At 55.0% G+C, this 18,585-nt stretch overlaps 1 protein-coding gene across 1 annotated transcript in view; it reads right to left on the bottom strand.

The window, feature by feature from the left end:
* The window catches only part of PITPNM3 (PITPNM family member 3), a 103,743-nt gene that overhangs the window by 14,308 nt on the left and 70,850 nt on the right, over positions 1 to 18,585 (bottom strand). Inside the window, exons 7-16 of the mRNA XM_023184678.2 lie at positions 14,967 to 15,156; positions 14,388 to 14,510; positions 13,463 to 13,647; positions 10,667 to 10,839; positions 8,892 to 9,062; positions 7,394 to 7,588; positions 6,494 to 6,642; positions 4,434 to 4,550; positions 833 to 949; positions 348 to 496 (exon numbers count right to left, since the gene is read on the bottom strand). Coding sequence (XP_023040446.1) covers positions 348 to 496; positions 833 to 949; positions 4,434 to 4,550; positions 6,494 to 6,642; positions 7,394 to 7,588; positions 8,892 to 9,062; positions 10,667 to 10,839; positions 13,463 to 13,647; positions 14,388 to 14,510; positions 14,967 to 15,156 — 1,569 coding nt within the window. The remainder of the gene's footprint in view (positions 1 to 347; positions 497 to 832; positions 950 to 4,433; positions 4,551 to 6,493; positions 6,643 to 7,393; positions 7,589 to 8,891; positions 9,063 to 10,666; positions 10,840 to 13,462; positions 13,648 to 14,387; positions 14,511 to 14,966; positions 15,157 to 18,585) is intronic.

Consider the following 18,585-nt stretch of genomic DNA (forward strand, 5'->3'; position numbering starts at 1 on the left):
GTGGCTGCAGACAGAGCTCAGTCTGGGTCAAGGTCAGACGTTAGCCGGAAGCCAGAGGTCAGCCTGTGGCTGCAGACAGAGCTCAGTCTGGGTCAAGGTCAGACGTTAGCCGGAAGCCAGAGGTCAGCCTGTAGCTGCAGTCAGAGCTCAGTCTGGGTTAAGGTCAGAAAGCACCTGGGTGGCATCTCCTGATGCCACGGCTGGTGACCTCTCCCATCCACTTCTGTCCATGCGGACAGAGATGGGGGCCCAAAAAGAACCCCAAGGACCCCAAATTCTAGACAGGCCTGGCTGGAAGGGCCATGCAAATGAGAGAAGCCCCTCTGAGAACGGCCCCTGGGTCTTACCTGACGACCATCTTCACAGGATAGACGCCGACCCCCAGGCGCCGGGGCCGCGGCACATTGTATGTGATTCGACCGCTACTGTTGGTGATCTCTGTGTCCAGGTGTACCCAGCGGCCTGAGGACGGCTCTGCCATTACCAGGATGTCCACCTGTGGCAATGAAGGGGGCCGGGGGATTCCCTGAAGGCTGAGGGGCTACAAGCTTGGCAGAGGGGCTGGGCAGGGGAAATCTGGGCTGAGGTCCCTGCCTGACATTCCCTGGCTCCCGCCACCCTGGCTCCTCATTCATCCTTGGATACTCTGAGCCCATCCTTTCCTCCTTGCTCGCCCTTCCCAGCCCACCCAAGCAGGTGAGTGACTCCTGGCCCTGTGCTTCCACCCCAGGTAGCTCAGCCGTCCTGACACCCTCACCCCACACGCCATGTGGCTCCACGAGGCACCTGGTGCAGGGGGACTGGCTGAGGAGGGAGGCCCAGCCCCAAGTACCTTCTCTCCAGTCAGAGCCACCATGTCGAGGGGACCGTACATGAACCGCCCCACCAGGACCTGAGGGCCATCTTCAGCAGCAATCACATCGTTGGCTCGGTGATTAGCCGTGACATTCTGGAAGGACAGAAAGAAGCTGGCTCAGTCCTTGCAAGGGAGGCTCAACCTTGCTTTATCATTGCAGTGTGCCTCAGACTGGCTGGAGGCATATCAGCCTGCCGAATCGTGTCTCCCTACTCACTTCTGCTAGAGTTTCAGAGATGTGTTCCCAGGGAACGTGGGAGAAAAACAGACCGTGAGTCCCCCAAACGCTGTCTGACATGAGTCTCCCAAAGGCGCACAGGGCTTCCCGTCATTGTACATTCTCTGCTTTTGTTTTTTTGTTTGTTTGCTTTGTTTTGTTTTCTGTTTTTTTTGTGTGTGTTTTTGAGACGGAGTTTTGCTCTTGTCGCCCAGGCTGGAGTGCCATGGCGCGATCTCGGCTCACCGCAACCTCCGCCTCCCCGGTTCAAGCAATTCTCCCGCCTCAGCCTCCCGAGTAGCTGGGATTGCAGGCGTGTGCCTCCACGCCTGACTAATTTCATATTTCTAATAGAGACAGGGTTTCTCCATGTTGATCAGGCTGGTCTCGAACTTCCGACCTCAGGTGATCTGCCTGCCTCGGCCTCCCACAGTGCTGGGATTATAGGTGTGAGCCACCATGCCTGGCCTGTTCTCTGCTTTTGACTCTGCTTGGCCCTGAGGGGACAACTGGCCTCACAGCCTGTCCTTCTCTTCTAGATCCCTGGGCTGGAAACTGCCTTTCTTTGGTTCTGTCTTCTACATCACAGTGCACATCCAACGGATATTTACTATCTGTCTTTTTTTTTTTTAAGATAAAATTTCAAATGCACAAGCATAGAGAGAGAGAGAGAGAAGAGTGTAACAAAGCCTCGTATTCCCGGCACCTGCTCCACCACTTAGCAATGAACTCATGGCCGTCCTGGTTTCATTCTTCCCTTGCCCAATTCCCCAGCCTTGGCCCCAGCCCCACTGGGATTATCCTGGAGCGATTCTGGATGCTGCATCATTTTATCTGTGACTGTCTCAACCTCCCTATTCTTCTTCACTTCTGGTTTCAGTTCATTCTGCAGCCTGTGTTGGCCCCGACCAGCCCCCACTCCCAGCCTGGCCTCCAAGACCCCAGTCTCTCAATCTAGTGACCATTCCTTTACTGTGTTGGCCACATTGTCGTCTCTCCCACAACGACATCGCCTGGATGCTGCTAACAGCTTCCTAACGGAGCTCCTTACTCAAAGGCAGTCCCTGCAACAGATCCCCTGTCTTTATAAAGCACAGATCTATTAACACCCTCGCGGGCTCCCCAGTGCCCTCTGGGTAGAGTCCAGATCCTGAGCTTAGCTTTCCAAGCCTTGCCTGAATGACCTCTTCAGTCTGTCTCCTGCTGCTCCCCATCTACACCTTCTGGTCCTTTCTGCCAGGCTCTGCAGCAGCCTCCAGGCCTTTGCTCACACTGCTGCCCCGCCCCCCACACTGGCTCTAGGTGCCATCCCTGGCCCTCTTCCCCCACATTCCAGCCCATTCGCTATGACTAGACTCAGCGTCATCATGGCCAAGAAACAGTCCTCGGACTCCTCAAAGACATGTTCTCAACCTCCTTTCGATTCCCACCCATTTTAATTCAATCCAACAAATATCTGCAGACACCTCATCTGCACGGGGTCCCTGAGATAAACTGGAGACGCTCAGCCAGGTAGGGGACGCAGGCCCCCTTACAGGTGCACTGTCAGGGGAGAGGGAGCAGCTGGTTCATGAATATAAGCACCTGAAAAGAGCCAGCATCACTAGTCATTAGGGAAATGCAATCAAAACCACAATGAAATACCCCGTCACACCCGCCAGAATGACTAGAATCAAACAGACAGATAATAACAGGGGTTGCTAAAGATGCGGAGAAATCAGAATCCTCGTATATTGCCAGTGGGAATGTGAAATGGTACAGTGACTGTGAAAAACAGTCTGGCAGTTCCCTATACGATTAAACATAGAGTTACCGTTTGATCCAGAAATTGCACTTCTAGGCATATACGCGAGAGAAATGAAAACACAGGAGAAATGAAAGACACAGAAACTTATATACGGACGTTCCTAGCAACATTATTCATAGCAGCCAAAAAGTGAAAACAGTAGCGTGGCCAACATGGCGAAACCCCGTCTATACTAAAAATACCAAAAAAAAAAAAAAAAAAAAAAAAAATTAGCTGGACATGGTGGTAAACACCTGTAATCCCAGCTACTCAGGAGGCTGAGGCAGAAGAATCACTTGAACCAGGGAGGGGAGGTTACAGTAAGTTGAGATCGCACCACTGCACTCCAGCCTGGGCAACAGAGCAAGACTCTGTCTCAAAAAAAACAAACAAACAAACAAACAAAAAAAACAAACAAACAAAAGCAAACAAACAAACAAAAAACAAACAGGTGAAAACAACCCAAATGTCCATCAGGTAGTGAATGGATAAGCAAAACATAGCATCTCCATACAACGGGATATTATTCAGCCTCAGAAAGGAATTTCTGACACAGCAACCACGTGGATGAACCTTGGAAGACAGGGTGCTAAGTGAAACAGTCAGACACAAATGATCACATACTACATCATTTCCTTGAAATGAAATGTCCAGAATAGGCAAATCTGTAGGCACAGAAAGTCAGTTACTGATTGCCTGGGGCAAGTGAGGGAGTGCCAGCTAAAGGGTACAGAGCTTCTTTTTGGAGGTTATGAAAAAGCTCTAAAACTGACCATGGTAATTGTTGCACACATCTGTGACTATACTAAAATCCACTGAATTGTACTATCTAAATGGGTAAATTATAGGATATGTGGATTTTATCTCAATAAATATGTTTACTGAAAAAGAGTTGGTTCATGAAGGATTGATCTCCTTCTACCTTTTAGGACTGTTCTTGGGGTCCATGTCTGGCCTTTTCGCCAGACTGGAGGTACCTACCATAGCAATGGTTGTGTCTGTACAACCCTATGCTCCACTCTCTAGCAGAATGACTGAGACAGAGTAGGCACTGATGATCGTTTGCTGAGTGAATAAATAAATGTATGTACCTCAGACTCCTATTCATCCTTCAATACCCCACAGAGGAGCCTCTTCAGAGAATCCCTGAATGATTTGCCCTGACAATCCTTCTTTCCATAATTGTCTTAATCTGTGCCTTCCTCTATCAAATATCACACCAGGCCATACTCAATGGTAACCGAGACTGAGATCCAGTACTCTTTCTGATTCAAGTCCACATCTGCTGTAGCCTGGCATACAGCAATTGCCCCATAATTGGTATCTCCTCACCAACCCTAGTGTCTTGGACCCCTGCCCTCAGGGCTCCTGTGGAACCAGGCCTTGGGGAAGCAACTCACACACCCTTGCAGCTGCAGCGCCTGGGCCTCATCTGAGCGTGAGCCCTAGCCTGTCTGGGTGCTGAGCTCCCAAGCTGAAGTGCTTACCTGCCACGCGGACGCCCCAACCCCCAGGCCAGCCCCACCTCCCAGAGGACGCAGTCCCAGCCGCACGCGAACTGAGCATGCACGCACCCTCAGCTTGACCTGAGTCCGCTTACGAAGCCACTTCTCCCGAGGGTTGGCGGGGCTCAGTGCTGCGGGGTCCAGGCGGGCACTCTCCTTGATGTTCACACTCTCGTAGCGCATCACCTGGCCGAGAGCCGAGCAAGGCCCCGGTCAGGTCTTCTGGCTCCTCTGCTTCCCTCCCAGGGTGTCAGCGCCCACCAGCTTGTGGCCAGCTGAGCCCTGCCCCTGCCACCCCCCAACCTCACAGCCTGGAACCGTCAGGAGGCTGCAGACCCCAGAACCTGTATCCCTGCATTCCTGTCCTGACAGCTGGTGCCAGAGCAGCCTCCCAGTTGGCTCTCTTCCTGAGAGAAATCTCTGGCCCCTGTGCCCAAACCTGGCAGCCACCTCTATCTGTCCCCACTCTCTGCCCTCCCTCTGTTACAACAGGTGGCCCTTCCTTAAGGCCGGCTTGAGTCCTGATCCCAGCCCCTCCTTGCTTCTTGAGGACATTGCTCCAGCCATGCTCCTCTCTCAATCCTGCAGTGCTGATTAGACTTCCTCTGCTAGATCACTCTCCTTAGCATTCAAATACGCATAATATTGCCCATCTTAAAAAAATACTCTCTTGGACTCCTCATGCCTCTCCAGTGACCGCCACGTCCCTGCTGTCCTTCACAGCAGCACTCACAGAGGACTTAGCCCATACACTGTCAACCCCTTCCTCACCTGATCCCTCCTCCACCCACTCCAGTCAGGCTTCTTCTCAATCATTATACGGAAGCCATTCTTGCCAAGGCCCCGGTGACTCCCACCCCACCGTCTCCGGCGTCCTCTCCCTGCACTCTCTGTGTCCTCCAACCTCACGGATGTCCTCTTCTCTCCTTCAGTGGCTTCTCCTCCTCTCCCCGGGGGCGCTCCAGGACTCATCTCTGAACTGCCCTCTCTGCAGGAGCTCCCTTGGTCTGGCACCCATCACCAGTTTTAAATGCCATCCAAGCTCTGGTGACACCCACATTTTTCTCTGGAATCCTGATGTCTTCCCTAAGTTCCAGACTCCTCTACTCCCCTTCCGTCCCAGCACCTCAGAGGCATCTCCCACTTCACATATTCAGACCAGTGGTGGATGTGCCACGTGGGACACAGGTTTGGGCTGGACCACCCTGGCCTGGGTGCCACCGGCGGGGGACCCACTTCCAGCCTAGCACACTCTCTCCCACCCCCAAGAACCTACAAACAAAACTCACTTTCCTCCGCCCCCTGCCCAGCCCTGCTCTTCCCCACGTGCAGGAAATGGTACCACCTTAGTCACTCAAGTGCGAAACAGGACGTACTGGGCTCCCCTTTCTCCTACAATGCGGTCATCCGCAGGCGCTCTCACCGTGACGCAAATCGTGCCACTCTGTGGAAATCTTGCCTTCACTCCCTGTCCTAGTCCAAGCCTCCTCTCCAAGCTGCACCCCTGCACTGGCCTCACAACAGGCCTCATGGTTCCTCTGCTGCCCTGAAAACAGCAACCTCAGCTGTTTTCTTGAAAAAACCCTGTTTTCAGGGTTTCCTTCAAAAAACACAAGCCTGTTGCTACTTTTCCCTGCTCACAGCCCTATAACGGCTTCCCACTGAACCCAATATAAAACCATACCCCCGACCTTGGCCATCGCGGCTGTCCATGAACGTCATGACCCCTGCCAGCTCCCCAGACTCCCTCCCGACCAGGCTGTCCTTCGGGCACCGGCCTTTCGGCTATACCTTCTGTTCTGCAGACAAGAACACTGGACCCAGTGGGGAGTGGGAACTGACTACTCCAGTCTCCAAGTTGAAACACTGGGACATTCTCCTATGTAGTTTCTATTGAATTTTCGAGAATGTACCATACCATCAGTCACCCAGGAGCCAGTGTCGTTATGAAGCCCATTCTCTGGTCATGTCACTCCCCACTCACGTAGGTGCTCCAATGCCTTTCCCGTGCTCTTAAGATCAAGGCCAAAAGCTGAACAGAGTCTGCAAGAATAGCCTCCTCTCCAGCTGGAGAAGGGCGGTACCCCCTCGCGGTGGCTGTGGGCAGGCCCACGACTGCGCAGTGGTACCTGTCTCAGGATGAAGGCCACCACGTCCGTGGACTCCCAGTAGCTGGCGTGGAAGAGGTGGGGCAGGGCCACGGTGGGGAAGGCCGTGAGGACATCAGGGCAGTACAGGGCGTAGTCGATCCTCTTGCTTCCCCACCACTTGGCTGTGACTGTGGGTCGGAGAGGAAGGTGAGGGTGTGTGGCCGGCCCAGGGCCTCACTCGAGGGGCAGTGGGGTTTCCCATGGCCCAGACCAGTGGTGGATGCGTCACGTGGGGCACAGGTTTGGGCTGGCGCACCCTGGTCTGAAGGAGGCCTGGGGAATGCGCTGCTCTTCCTCTTTCCTTCTCAAAACCCACCAGCCCTCCGCTAAGATGTACGCACCAAGCCTGTGCCCAGGAAGGAGGGCCAGACCCACAGAGACGTCCACAGTCTCACCCATGGCTGCCGCTCAGTGGCAGTTCCCAGTGGGCTCTGCCTGAAGTCGGGGCTGAGACTATGTCTAGAGGGTTCAGGACTTCCTTAATGGTCAGAGGTCAGAGCCCTGTCCAGGTTCAGAGGTCAGGGCTCTGTTTGAGGTCAAAGCTCAGACCCTGTCAGGAATCAGGGGTCACTGCTCTCTTCAAGGTCAGAGCTCTGATTTGAGGCAGGGTCAGTGTTCAGGGCTCTGTCCAGGGTCAGAGATCAAGGTTCCTCCAAGGTCAGAGCTCAGTCTGGGGCCAGAGTGAGGATTTGGACCGATGCCAGGTCTCCACCAGCAGACGCCCAGCTCTCTAAAGGCAGAAGCAGCCCCCGGGACTTCCTTCACCCTCTCCCTACCCAAGGACCTGCCCTCAGCAGTTCTAGCAGTGACCCAGCAACCACCCAGAGGAAGGTTCCCCTCCCCCGAGTCCAGGCAGGGCCCCAAAAGGACCTCACTCACTGCGGGAGGCACCCACGGGTGCCATGCTGTCCGAGGACTCCGAGCTCTCGCTGTGGGAGCTTTCCTCGCTCATCCTCCGTCCTGGGCGCTGGAGCCTCAAGGCCTGGGGGGGCGAGGCAGGGGCATCCAGAAGTGGCGGGCTGTCCCGGGAGCCGCCCTCCAGGAAGAGGGGGCTGTGGGTGTGTAGGGCATCAGCTGGAGGGGGAATTTCAAGGTCAGGCTGAGTCATGTGTCTCCAGCAGAGCTGCCCACTCAGTGCCAGCCCTGTGCTAGATGGGAGGCTGGGCACTTGGAAGAGCCAGCCCTGGCCCTGCTCACTTGCCAGCCCAGCAGATACCTGCCCCTCTCACTGTTCCCACCCCACCAGCCCCCTGGGCCTGAACGGACCCGTTGCCACAGCACATTGCCGCATTTACCTCCCTGCAGCTGTGAGTGACGCACACACAAGCTAGAGTCCCAGCCATCATCTCTGCCCCCCAATAAAGCTGCAGAGGGAGCCTCTGGGACATTGCCCCAAAAGCACCAGCTGAGGTCCCAGGAGTGACTCACAGCCATGTCCTCTCTTATCCAGCTCCTCCCCTGCGCCACAAAGGGTTGAAGCTGCCTCTGGAAGGGAATGGGGACTCCTGCCTGAGAGCTAGGATAGCCTCAGGGGAGGGAGGGGAGTCCCCTGACCAAAGAGGGACCCGTGGGGGAGGGAGGTGTCCAGCCTAGCTGACCCTAGTGAAGCTCCAGGAAGGCAGGGATTTGGAAACAAAGGCTCCATTGAATTAGGGGTGAGGAAGGGATGGTTTTTAATCCTGAATCAGCCCCAAGCACAGCTCCCCCATCCCTGACATAAACCTCTGAGCAGGCTTAGGCTAAACGTCCTCAAGTAGGGCGTGGAGCCAAGGCTCCGATTTCTAAGCTTCTGACTGTCCATTACAGGCCTCCCATCGATGACACACTCGATCCATGTCCGGATCACCCCACTTGACCCTGGAGGCCACTGGCTCTTCGCCAAGCCACCTGCCCTCACTCCTGCTGTTCTCCCCACCTAGAAGATCTCAGTCCTCATCCTCTAGCTCTTCTCCACCTGTCCAAATGCACCTCCCCTGTCTGGACCTTAATCAAAGGCCACCTCTTCCATGAAGCCCACCAGGATGGCACACTCTCTGCCCTACCCCTCCAGAGTCCAGGCTGGGCACTCACAAAGAGCTTGGAGCACGGATACCTGGACCTGCCATCAGGTCTGAAAGCTCAAGTGTTACACCAGCCCTGGCCACAGGAGTGTGTCCGGGAGCCTGTTGGGGGACAGAGCCTGGGTCTCTGAGCCCCAATATGCCTCAGACAGAGCAGGTGCTTAGCACAGGTGGGTGACTCTGAAGACAGGGGAGTCAGCTAACCTTCTGTTCGCACAGCCCCTGCTCAGGTGAGCTCGCTGAGAGCTTGGAGGGGCTGAACGGGCTGGGGCCCCACCTCCAGCTCAGCACACTCTCTCCCGCCCCCAAGAACCTACCGAGGAGGAGGGACTGCCCATCGCCCAGTGGGAACCTCTGGTAGCGAGGCACGCTGACAGGCGGCACCAGGTGGAACTTAGGCTCCAGCAGTGGCTCAAGCCGTGAGGCAGAGGGGTCTGCGCAATGGAAGAAGCTGTAGACCTGGCTGCAGGCAGGACGCACCTGGAAGCCTGGGGTGAGTGGGAACACAGAGGGAAGCCCCTTTCTAGTACCTGCTCCCTGGGCCCTAGGAGGCTCCCTGGAGTGTAGCCTGGAGTAGCCTACTCTCCTCTCAAGAGCCTCCCCGGGCTCCCTGCTCCCCACGGGAACAAAGCCATTACTTTCAGTTTGTCTCCCCACCCAGGAGTGCAGTGTTAGGCACTCAGCACTGCAGCCATGGTGCACAACTGCCCTTCCTCAATCAGGCTTGCAGCTTTCCTTTCTCTGTGCCTCTGCTCAAACCATCCCTTCTCCTTTTGGGCCTTCCCTCCACCATTTCCATGGGACAACTCCTTTAGATTCTTCCGGTTTTCACTCAGTTACCGCCTGACCTAGGAAGCCAACCCAGGTTCCCTCAGTCAGGTCAGCTGCCCCTTCCACAGGCCTCAGGGCTATAAACACTCAGTTCCCAGGCCTGCTAGAGAGTTCCAGGTTTGCCAGAGTTGGTGGAACACGTCTCTCGCTGACCAGCAGGTGTCTCCACTGAGGCCTCCACCGCATCAGCGGGCCTCCCTGTCCTTCTAGAACAGGGACTGGACCTTTCAGCATCCAGGGAGCCCTAGGGTTCACTAGTGACATTGAGGGCAGCCATGGAGTTTTGCCTCCTCGCTTCCATTTCTACCTGAACCCTTCCCACTTTATCTGTTCCGTATCGTAGTTCATCAGTAAACTCTGGCCAAAAGCATGGATCTGTGAATACCCAAGGTGCCCTGCAGCCTCAGACGGTCTGTGCTTCAGTCCTTAAGAGTCACGGCCACCCTCCCCACCCCATGCCTGCTGGTGCCAGTCACCTGGTGTGTACCTTTTTAGAGGAGCAGGAAAAGGCATTCAAGGTTGCAGGTATTAGCTTAGCCGGGTGCAGTGGCTCACGCCTGTAATCCCAGCAATTTGGGAGGCCGAGGCGGGCGGATCACTTGAGGTCAGGAGTTTGAGACCAGCCTGGCCAACATGGTGAAACTCCGTCTCTACCAAAAATGCAAAAATTAGCCAGGCGTCATGGTGGGCGCCTGTAATCCCAGCTACTCGGGAGGCCAAGGCAGGAAAATTGCTTTAACCCTGGAGGCAGAGGTTGCAGTGAGCTGAGATCACACCACTGCACTCTAGCCTGGGCGACAGAGTGAGATTCCATCTCAAAAAGAAAAAGGTTGCAGGTATTGCGTAGAGCAAAGGCACTTGAGGTGGGCTTGGGGCTATGCGGGGGTGGGTGGTGAGACCAACCTGGCAGTCGTGTCTGCCTCAGTACAGGAGAAGGAGAGGGTGAAAGGCAAGAGGGTGAATATTCTGTCTTCTCTTCCCCATGGGGTATGACCACCGGACAATGGGGCCACAAAGAGCCAGGGGCAGTTGATATGGAGAGTGAAATCCATCTGAAGCTGCCTCACCTTCGTCCTGTGGTCCTGTGTCGGGAGGGAAGCTGCTCCTCTGTCCCTCCACCCTCTCTCCTCTCTTTCCACCTATCCCAACTCTGTGACCCTCCTGTCCCCATCCCCGACTCCACTCCCCTCATTCTGAGGCCCGGACACGGTGGCCCTAGTGACACACGGGCACCTCAGGCCCCCGCCCACACCATCCCTACCGTCCAGCCCAGGCAGCACGGTCCTCCGCATGGCCAGGACCAGGCCCAGGGGCGAGCCAAAGAGGAAGAAGTCGGACACATCGAAGTCAAAGCGGCCCAGGCTGACCTCGGGGAGCTGTGGCCCCGCCGCCGCCGGGGTCTCAGACTCATCCTTTAGCACGCTGGAGTGGATGCTGTGGAGGGAGGAGGATGCAGGGCAGGGCAGGTCAGGGAAGGACTGAGAATGCGGGAGTGTTCACTCAGCAGCACAGCCTGAATTCTGAGCACAGAGTGCCCAACCCTCCATCTCTGGGACGGGGCTGAGAGGCTGAGAGTCCACCTACTGCACACCACCTACAGTCAGCACTGGCCACCAAGGCCCGGCTGATATTTGACTAGAAAAGGAATCAACAAACTTTTTCTGCAAAGGGCCAGAGAGTCAGTATGTCAGACTTCGTGAACCGTGTGTGGTCTCCATGGCATCTAGTTAACTCTGCCGTTGCAGCACGAAAGCGCCCATGGACAGTGATTAAACATGCATGGCTTGGATCCAATAAAAAGTTACTTACAAAAACAGGATGAGCACCTGGGGCGCCCGAGCATCCTACACACTGGCAGGCCTGCCTCATCACGCTGGCTTTGTGATGGCCACGCTGAGGATTCCTGCACTGTGTATCAGACAAGCCCAGCCTGCCCAACACCCAGCTGGCTAATGTCAGTTCTGTTCTGCTGGGATCAGGGCTTTCATCCTAACTCCCGTTCCAGGCAACCCGCAGACACAGATGCAAACAGCTTGGTCTCCCCACCCCCAGCCCCAGCCCACAGCTGAAGTAGAGCTTAAGGAGAAAAATGTGAGACACACAGAATTCCAACCATTTCCAACCCAGGTGCCCATTGCCCCGGGAAGAATCCAAGTTACGTTCAGCCACAGACCCAGAGTAGGGTGCTGAGAATCAGAAGGAAACCTGGGCACCTTCCTTACCTTCCAGCCAGCGTTAGCTACAGCTTAAAGTGAATCGATTAACTGAATGCAAAGCAACGAAACTACTTGAGTTAGAGGAGAACAAACTTTAGAAGGAGCTACTGAAATCGTGTGGACAAGTGCCCTACCCTCGGGAGTGAGCGAGTCGGCCAAGTTGAATCCTCAGTCCCCACACTCCCTCCTGCCTCTCGCAGTGTGAGCATCTCACAGTGAGACGATGACTCTGATGTTTAACAATACATATTTCATATACAGCGTGGTCCCTAAACACACGCCAACTACTTAATTGCCAAAGAAACCAGCATCTGTCCCTACACCACAGGGGAAAACTGGCTGTGTCAGACCAGCTCCTGGAAGCCCCCAACTTCTCCTCACTCTCCAAATTGGGGGCTCTCCTAAAGGATTTTTCAAGGATGAACCAGGAATGTTGAGATGTTTTTCACCTTGCAAGCCTCTCTAGAAGGTAGCTGCTTTTCTGAAGGATCATCTGTCAGCAGGGCTTTAAACATTCAGAGATTTAAATGGGCAGAGCCTTTGACCTAGTAATTCTTCCTCCAGGAGTCCATCCAAATATAATCACCCTCATATACACGTTACTGTTTATGCACAAAGATGTTCACTGTAGGGCTATTTATACTGCTAAGGGATTGGAAATAGCCAAAATGCCTAATTATAGGGATTAAGTAAACTGATCTCCATTCACTCGATATTATATTGCCATTAAGAATATTTATCAAGTATTTTTAATTATATTAGGAAAAGATCACAATGTAAAGAGTTGTTTTTTTTTTTTAAGTAAAACGGTCTTAAAAGCATGTAGAAGGAAATAGTCTCAATGTTAACAGTGAGACGATTGGCTCCCTCTGGGTGGTGAGATGATATATTTTCTAAATGTTGTAATGACCTCAAGATACCACTTGGGTAAGGAGGAAGGAGAAAGAAAGGAAGAAGAGAGCTGAGGCGCAAAGGAAAAGGACAGAGGCATTCCTTCCAATTGGGGTCCAAGTTCAATTAATCTGCAAGCTGAATTAATGTGCAGATAATGTGTTTAGCCCATGTTGATGAACATGTCTCTTCTAGAAAGTTAAAGGGTAGACAGTTCTGTAGAGGAAACTGCCTGGCCCACAAACAAAAGTGTGTTGGATTAGAAAGCACTGAACTTGGGATAGGGAGACCAGAATGATGATCCCAGCTCTTCCGTTACTGGCTGCATGACCTCTACTTGGCCCTCTCTTTCCCTGTGAGAAATAACAACGCACACCTGGGGTGACTCACAAACCATAGTCACAGCAGTTATTCCACCAGGTTCTTAAAACCATGCAGTGAAGTAGGCTGGGCAGCATTTATCTTTTTGCAGAAGAAAAGCCGAGGCTCAGAAAAAGACGACTGTTCCCAGTCTCTCTGCAAGTCCGAGCAAGGCAGGGACAGGGACCAGGTTCCAGAGTCTCAGTACAGGGCCAACGACGAGTGGCCTCGGTCCCTCAGTGCAGGGCCGACGACGAGTAGCCTCGGTCCCTCAGTGCAGGGCCGACGACCAGTGGCCTCGGTCCCTCAGTGCAGGGCCGACGGTGAGTGGCCTCGGTCCCTCAGTGCAGGGCCGACGACCAGTGGCCTCGGTCCCTCAGTGCAGGGCCGACGGTGAGTGGCCTCAGTCCCTCAGTGTAGGGCCGACGGCGAGTGGCCTCGGTCCCAGCATTTCAATGCTTATCTATGGGCCCCCACGGAAGGGCCTGGGACATATGACTGGTCCCAGCCCTCCCAGTTGACTCTGAGCCAAGGTCTTCTTGCTACTGGGTGCTTTGACAGAAAGCAAGCAGGGGACAGGGAGGGGCTACCTTGAGAGAAAGGCATGATGCTGGGTGATGGCCTCGCAGTCATAGGTGGAGGAGTCGCTCTGTTTCCGTGGCAACGGCCTCTTGGGCTCCTCATCCTCCAACCCACTGGAGATGTCAATGTTGCTTTTGCTGAGACGCTTGCTGCTGGCCAGGCTGCAATCTTCCTCCACCGCAACTGGGGTGTCCTTTGGGACCGAACAGGGGACAGAAGAGAAAAGGACTATTGTCACGGGAGACTCTGGGGCCCTGTCTCCTCCCCTCAAGCACAAACCAACCCCTTCATCCTAAGATGTGAGGGGCTACCCTTCTTCCAAAAGACACAGGAAGCCACATCATAATCATGGTAGGATTTTAGGCACAGGCTCTCTCCCGCATCCACAAGGATTGACATTCCCGCTGGGATGCTGGACGGCTGTCGAAGGAGCCAAATCCAGCTCTCCGGGCCTCAGTTTCCACACCTGTCATAATAATCCCCTGCTACTCCTGTAGGATTAGGATACACTTCTTCTTTTTCTTTTTTTTTCTTTTTTGAAACAGAGTCTCCTTCTGTCTCCCAGGCTGGAGTACAGTGGTATGATCTTGGCTCACTGCAAACTCCGCCTTGTGGGTTTAAGTGATTCTCGTGCCTCAGCCTCCCGAGTAGCTGGGATTACAGGCACGCACCACCACACCTGGCTAATTTTTGTATTTAGTAGAGACGGGATATCACCATGTTGGCCAGGCTAGTCTCAAACTCCTGACCTCAAGTGATCTGCCCAACTCGGCCTCCCAAAGTGCTGGGATTACAGGCGTGAGCCACTGCGCCCAACCGGATTATGATACACTTCTTTGTAACCTGGATGTCATGGTGCCAACGTGAAGAACCAGCACTGTCTCCCAAGGGGCGGGCCCTGCTCCTGTGGGCAGTCCTGCCCCCCAGCCGTACCTGGGTGCTGCTGATGCTCCCCTTCCGGCTGCTGCTGGCAGGGCTGTCCCCTGAGGGCCCCGCACTGTAGCAGATGGCATCGAAGGCCAGGAGGCCCCCCACACAGTCCCCGATGAGACATACCTGGAAGAGATGCAGCTGGGACTGCAGGCCTGCCCACTGCTGACCCCTCACCCCCACACCCGGCCAAAGCAGTGCTGCCTCCTCAGAGGAGAATGAGAACTCGTTCTTGGGAGGCATTGAGAGAGCCCAGTTGGGAAACAGTGTGCAAACTGGGGGATCAGGGTTGACGTCAGCCCAGGTCAGCCCAGGGACGGGGAGTAGGCTACTCTCAGGGGTCAGACTTGGGCTGGAGAGCAGCATGGGCTCAGAATCAGAACTCAGACCGCTGGCCTCCGTTTTTCCATCTGTAAAATGAGGGCAAACTCAGAGATCTCAAAAGCCGACTTTGAGCTCAGAGGCTGATTCGAGAACAGCCTGGCCTTGGTCCTTTCAGTAGATTTCAGCAGATTTCAGCCTCTCTCCCAGGAAGGGGCCGGAACGGGGGAGGGGAGAGGAGGGGAGGGCGGGCTGTCCTACCTGCCCACTGAAGCCGATCCCATCGGAGGACTTCAGGAACTCTCTGTAGACCTGGTTGGCTCGCGCGATGACGGTGGCGACAGCGTCCTGGTACTGCGGGGAGGAGATGGCCAACAGGGGAAGGGCGGCCAGAGGGACGTGGTCCTGGCTGCTGCTGAGGCAGCCCTCATCGTGGCTGTAGGGGTTCAGGCTGCAGACAGGGGGCCCAAGGTGAGCCCAGCGAGGATCGGGCAGGTTGGCAGGTTTGGGGCTGAGAATCAGGCAGAAGAGAGCACATACTGGCCCGGAATTGGGCTCCCGGGACCCTTCAGGAAGACCCAGGCAGGAGCCTGGTGACACAGAACACAGGTAGTGTAGGGGGGAGAGGGGAAGAGGATTCAAGCCTACACTGGCTCCCTGTGTGTCCTTCCTGTGTTGGCCATGGGTGTGGGTCCTGGGGTCCCTGTGACGGTGGTCTCTATTGCCCTCTTCTGCATGGCCCCACAGGACACCCCAATCATAGAGGAAGAAGTCAGCTGACAAGTCAGCTAGTGTGGAACATATCATCATGGCAGACTTCCTGGAGGAGGTGGGGCTTGAACTAGGCCTCATGGAAGGCTTTGAAGAAGCTGGGAAAGGAGGAGACAGGGCCTGCCAGGCTTGGGGTTCACATGTTGGCCACAGCTTGGAGCTGGGCACATGGCTACAGACATGATGTGTTCACTGTGTCACTGGGAGAAGATCAGAGCTTTCATCAGCTTTGCGGAAAGTTCTGTGACCCCAGAGGGGGCTGAGAGCCTGCCCAACAGTGTCCAGTCAGCAGATTGTCCAGACTTTGCATTGGTGGCCTCAACTCCCTACCTTCCCCCTAGGAAATGCCTCCCTCGCTGGGCAGCTCAGACTCACTTGAGACCAGTGCCTCCGAGTCACCTGCCCCTGCCTCTGCCCCAACCTCTGCTTCTGTTCCCTGGGGCTTCCGACCCAGGTGCACTGTTGGACCTGCCTGGTTAGGAAGGACCATAGCGGGAGGCTGAGAACTCTCCACCCCTGTCCAGAGCCTGCCCTTCCCCCTTAGCCCAAGCTCAGGCTGATGGAGCCCAGTGCAGATCCCACTGGCACTTGACAGAATCTGGGGCAGGTGACAGGGCTCGAGCACTCTCAGCAGGTGGCAGAGTCCTCGTGGTGTACAAGGTTGGCCCTGTCAGCCATTCTTCATCTCCAAAGAACACAAATTAGAGGAAACAGGCCTCGATTGCAGCGGAGAGATTTTAATTAGCTGAGAAAGAGCTCCCTCCCAGCCGTGATTACGGGGTGATGAATGGCCCTGGCAAGGAGCTGCCTGGGGGAGAACTAAGCTCCCTCCTGCCGGCCCCACGAATGGCTGGGCCATCCGTCTTCCTGGAGATAGAGGTGACCCAGCTCTGGAGGTCAGATGTCCTGGGGACAGGTAGAGGGGTTCCTGAGATGGATGATGAACTTGCACAGTGAAATCCTGGACTGGCAGAGTGACAAGGGAACACGCTATGCCACCAGCTAGGCAGTGAGCAGGTGTCAGAGATGCAGATTCCGGGGCCCCTCCCTCCTGAATCAGCCACTGCCCGGGGGAGGCCTGGACCTCTCGCAGTTTAACAAGAATCACACCAGGGGTTTGGGCAATTAGGCAGGTTGCGGAATTACGGACCTAATCTCCTTCCTTCCTTCCAACTCTGATGGAGATCTGCCCGCAACTCCTGGTGGTGTCCAAGGAATGCAGATAAATCAGAGTCTCTGACTTTCCCCCTATCCAGAGGGGGAAAGGAAGGCCCAGGAAAGGGAAGGGGCTTGCCCATGCTCTCTCCTGACCAGCTGGAAGCTCCAGGGCAGGGGACTTTGGCCCTCCCCGCACCGAGCCCTCCTCAGAACCACATCTGGCTGAGAACAGTGGCTCCCATTCTCCTGGGGAATCGGGAGTGGGGTGTGCCCCACACACCTGGCACCCTGCTAGGGACCTCTTCCCACCTTGCCCAGCTCCGGAGCCCCAGGGTATGAGGGCCCTGCCTGAGGGCTGGGCTCTGCAGCGGCCCCAAGTCTCTGGCAGGGTCCTGTGAGGGGGAGAGGCAGAATGGAGGTGCAGAGGCCTCCCTCCTGCCCCTGACTGAAAGTTCCCAGCTGCCAGCCCCAGCGATCTGCCAAATACCTACAGGATTTGGGCCCTGCAGGCATTTGGGTCATTTCTTACACATATGACTGCTGAGAATCCAGGTATCTACCCGGCCCCAGGCACCTACCTTTAGCTAGTTCAACAGGACAGGTAGACGGGGAGCACTGCAGTCCTCAGGGCCCGGAGCAGTGGGCGGAGCTCCCAGAGGCCCCATACCCTGGAGGTCCCCTCAGTTTGTCCCCCACAGGTACCAGGGCCCATAGTGGGCAAGGATATGCCAGCGTCAGCAGTGAGAAAGCTACCCGGCGCTCAGCCAGCCCTTCTGTGCACACATCCTTCCCTCCTTTCTCCCCACCAGCTGGGTTCCCTACTGCGAGCTGGAAGTCTCCCTCCCCAGCCCACTCTCCACCTGCAGAGGGAGCCCCTCTTCCAGCCAGGAGGAAGATGACATGAGTGGCAGCTAGCATCCCTGAGGCTGGCATCCCCATGGGTAGCATCTCCAAGGCTGGCATCTGCATGGCTAGTATCCCTGAGGCTAGCATCACATCTCCAAGGCTGGCATCCCCATGGCTAGATCCGCACAGCTAGTATCCCCAAGGCTGGCACCCCCATGGCTGGATCTCTAAGGCTGGCATCCCTATGGCTAGTATCCCCAAGCTTGGCATCCCCATAGCTAGTATCCCCGAGGCTAGTATCCCCATGGCTGGATCCCCACAGCCGGCATCCCTAAGGTTGGCATCCCCAAGGCTGGCATCCCCAAGACTGGCATCCCTATTTGCTTTCTATGTTTTGGACACTGTGTTGAGTGCTTCACACACATTAGCACACAGACTCTTCACAGCCACCCTGAGAGGTTATTTACTAAGGCTACCTTCATTGTATAGATTAAGAAACTGAGATAAGGAGAGGTTCAACACGTTCCCCGATCACACAGCCAGGATTCAAATCCATGCGGCCTGAGAGCCCATACACTTAGCCATGGTATGCAAACCCAAAAGTCACTCCTCCAGGAAGTCCTCTCTGGCCTTTCTCAGAGAGCCCACAGTGCCCTGTTCCTCCTCCATCACAGCACTGTGATATTATGAGGTAGATAGATTAGATAGATAGATAGATAGATAGACAAATAGATACAGATAATGGGTGGATGGATAGATGGATGGATAGACTGATGGGGATGGATGGATGGATGGATGGACGAATGCATGGATGGATGGATGAATAGCTAGATAAATAGAATAGAATGATAGAGAGAGAGAATAGATAGATAGGTTTTGTGCAAAGTTCCTGCCTCCCATAGCCGTTGTTATAATGTTGGGGCATTTAGGCCTTGGAAAACAGAATCAATCTCTCTCTCTCTGACATTCTCCTGCCCTCCCTTAATTCTCTCCCTAGGCAGGAGCTTTCCCCCACCGTTCTGTCTTGGAGCTGGCTGTGAAGAAATTCTCTGAGCTCCCTTGTCTGATTGAGGTCATGAGACCCTCATTTCAGAAGGGCTCCTGC

Source organism: Piliocolobus tephrosceles, chromosome 16 (genome assembly GCF_002776525.5).
Source record: "Piliocolobus tephrosceles isolate RC106 chromosome 16, ASM277652v3, whole genome shotgun sequence".
In the NCBI taxonomy this organism is placed as follows: Eukaryota; Metazoa; Chordata; class Mammalia; order Primates; family Cercopithecidae; genus Piliocolobus; species Piliocolobus tephrosceles.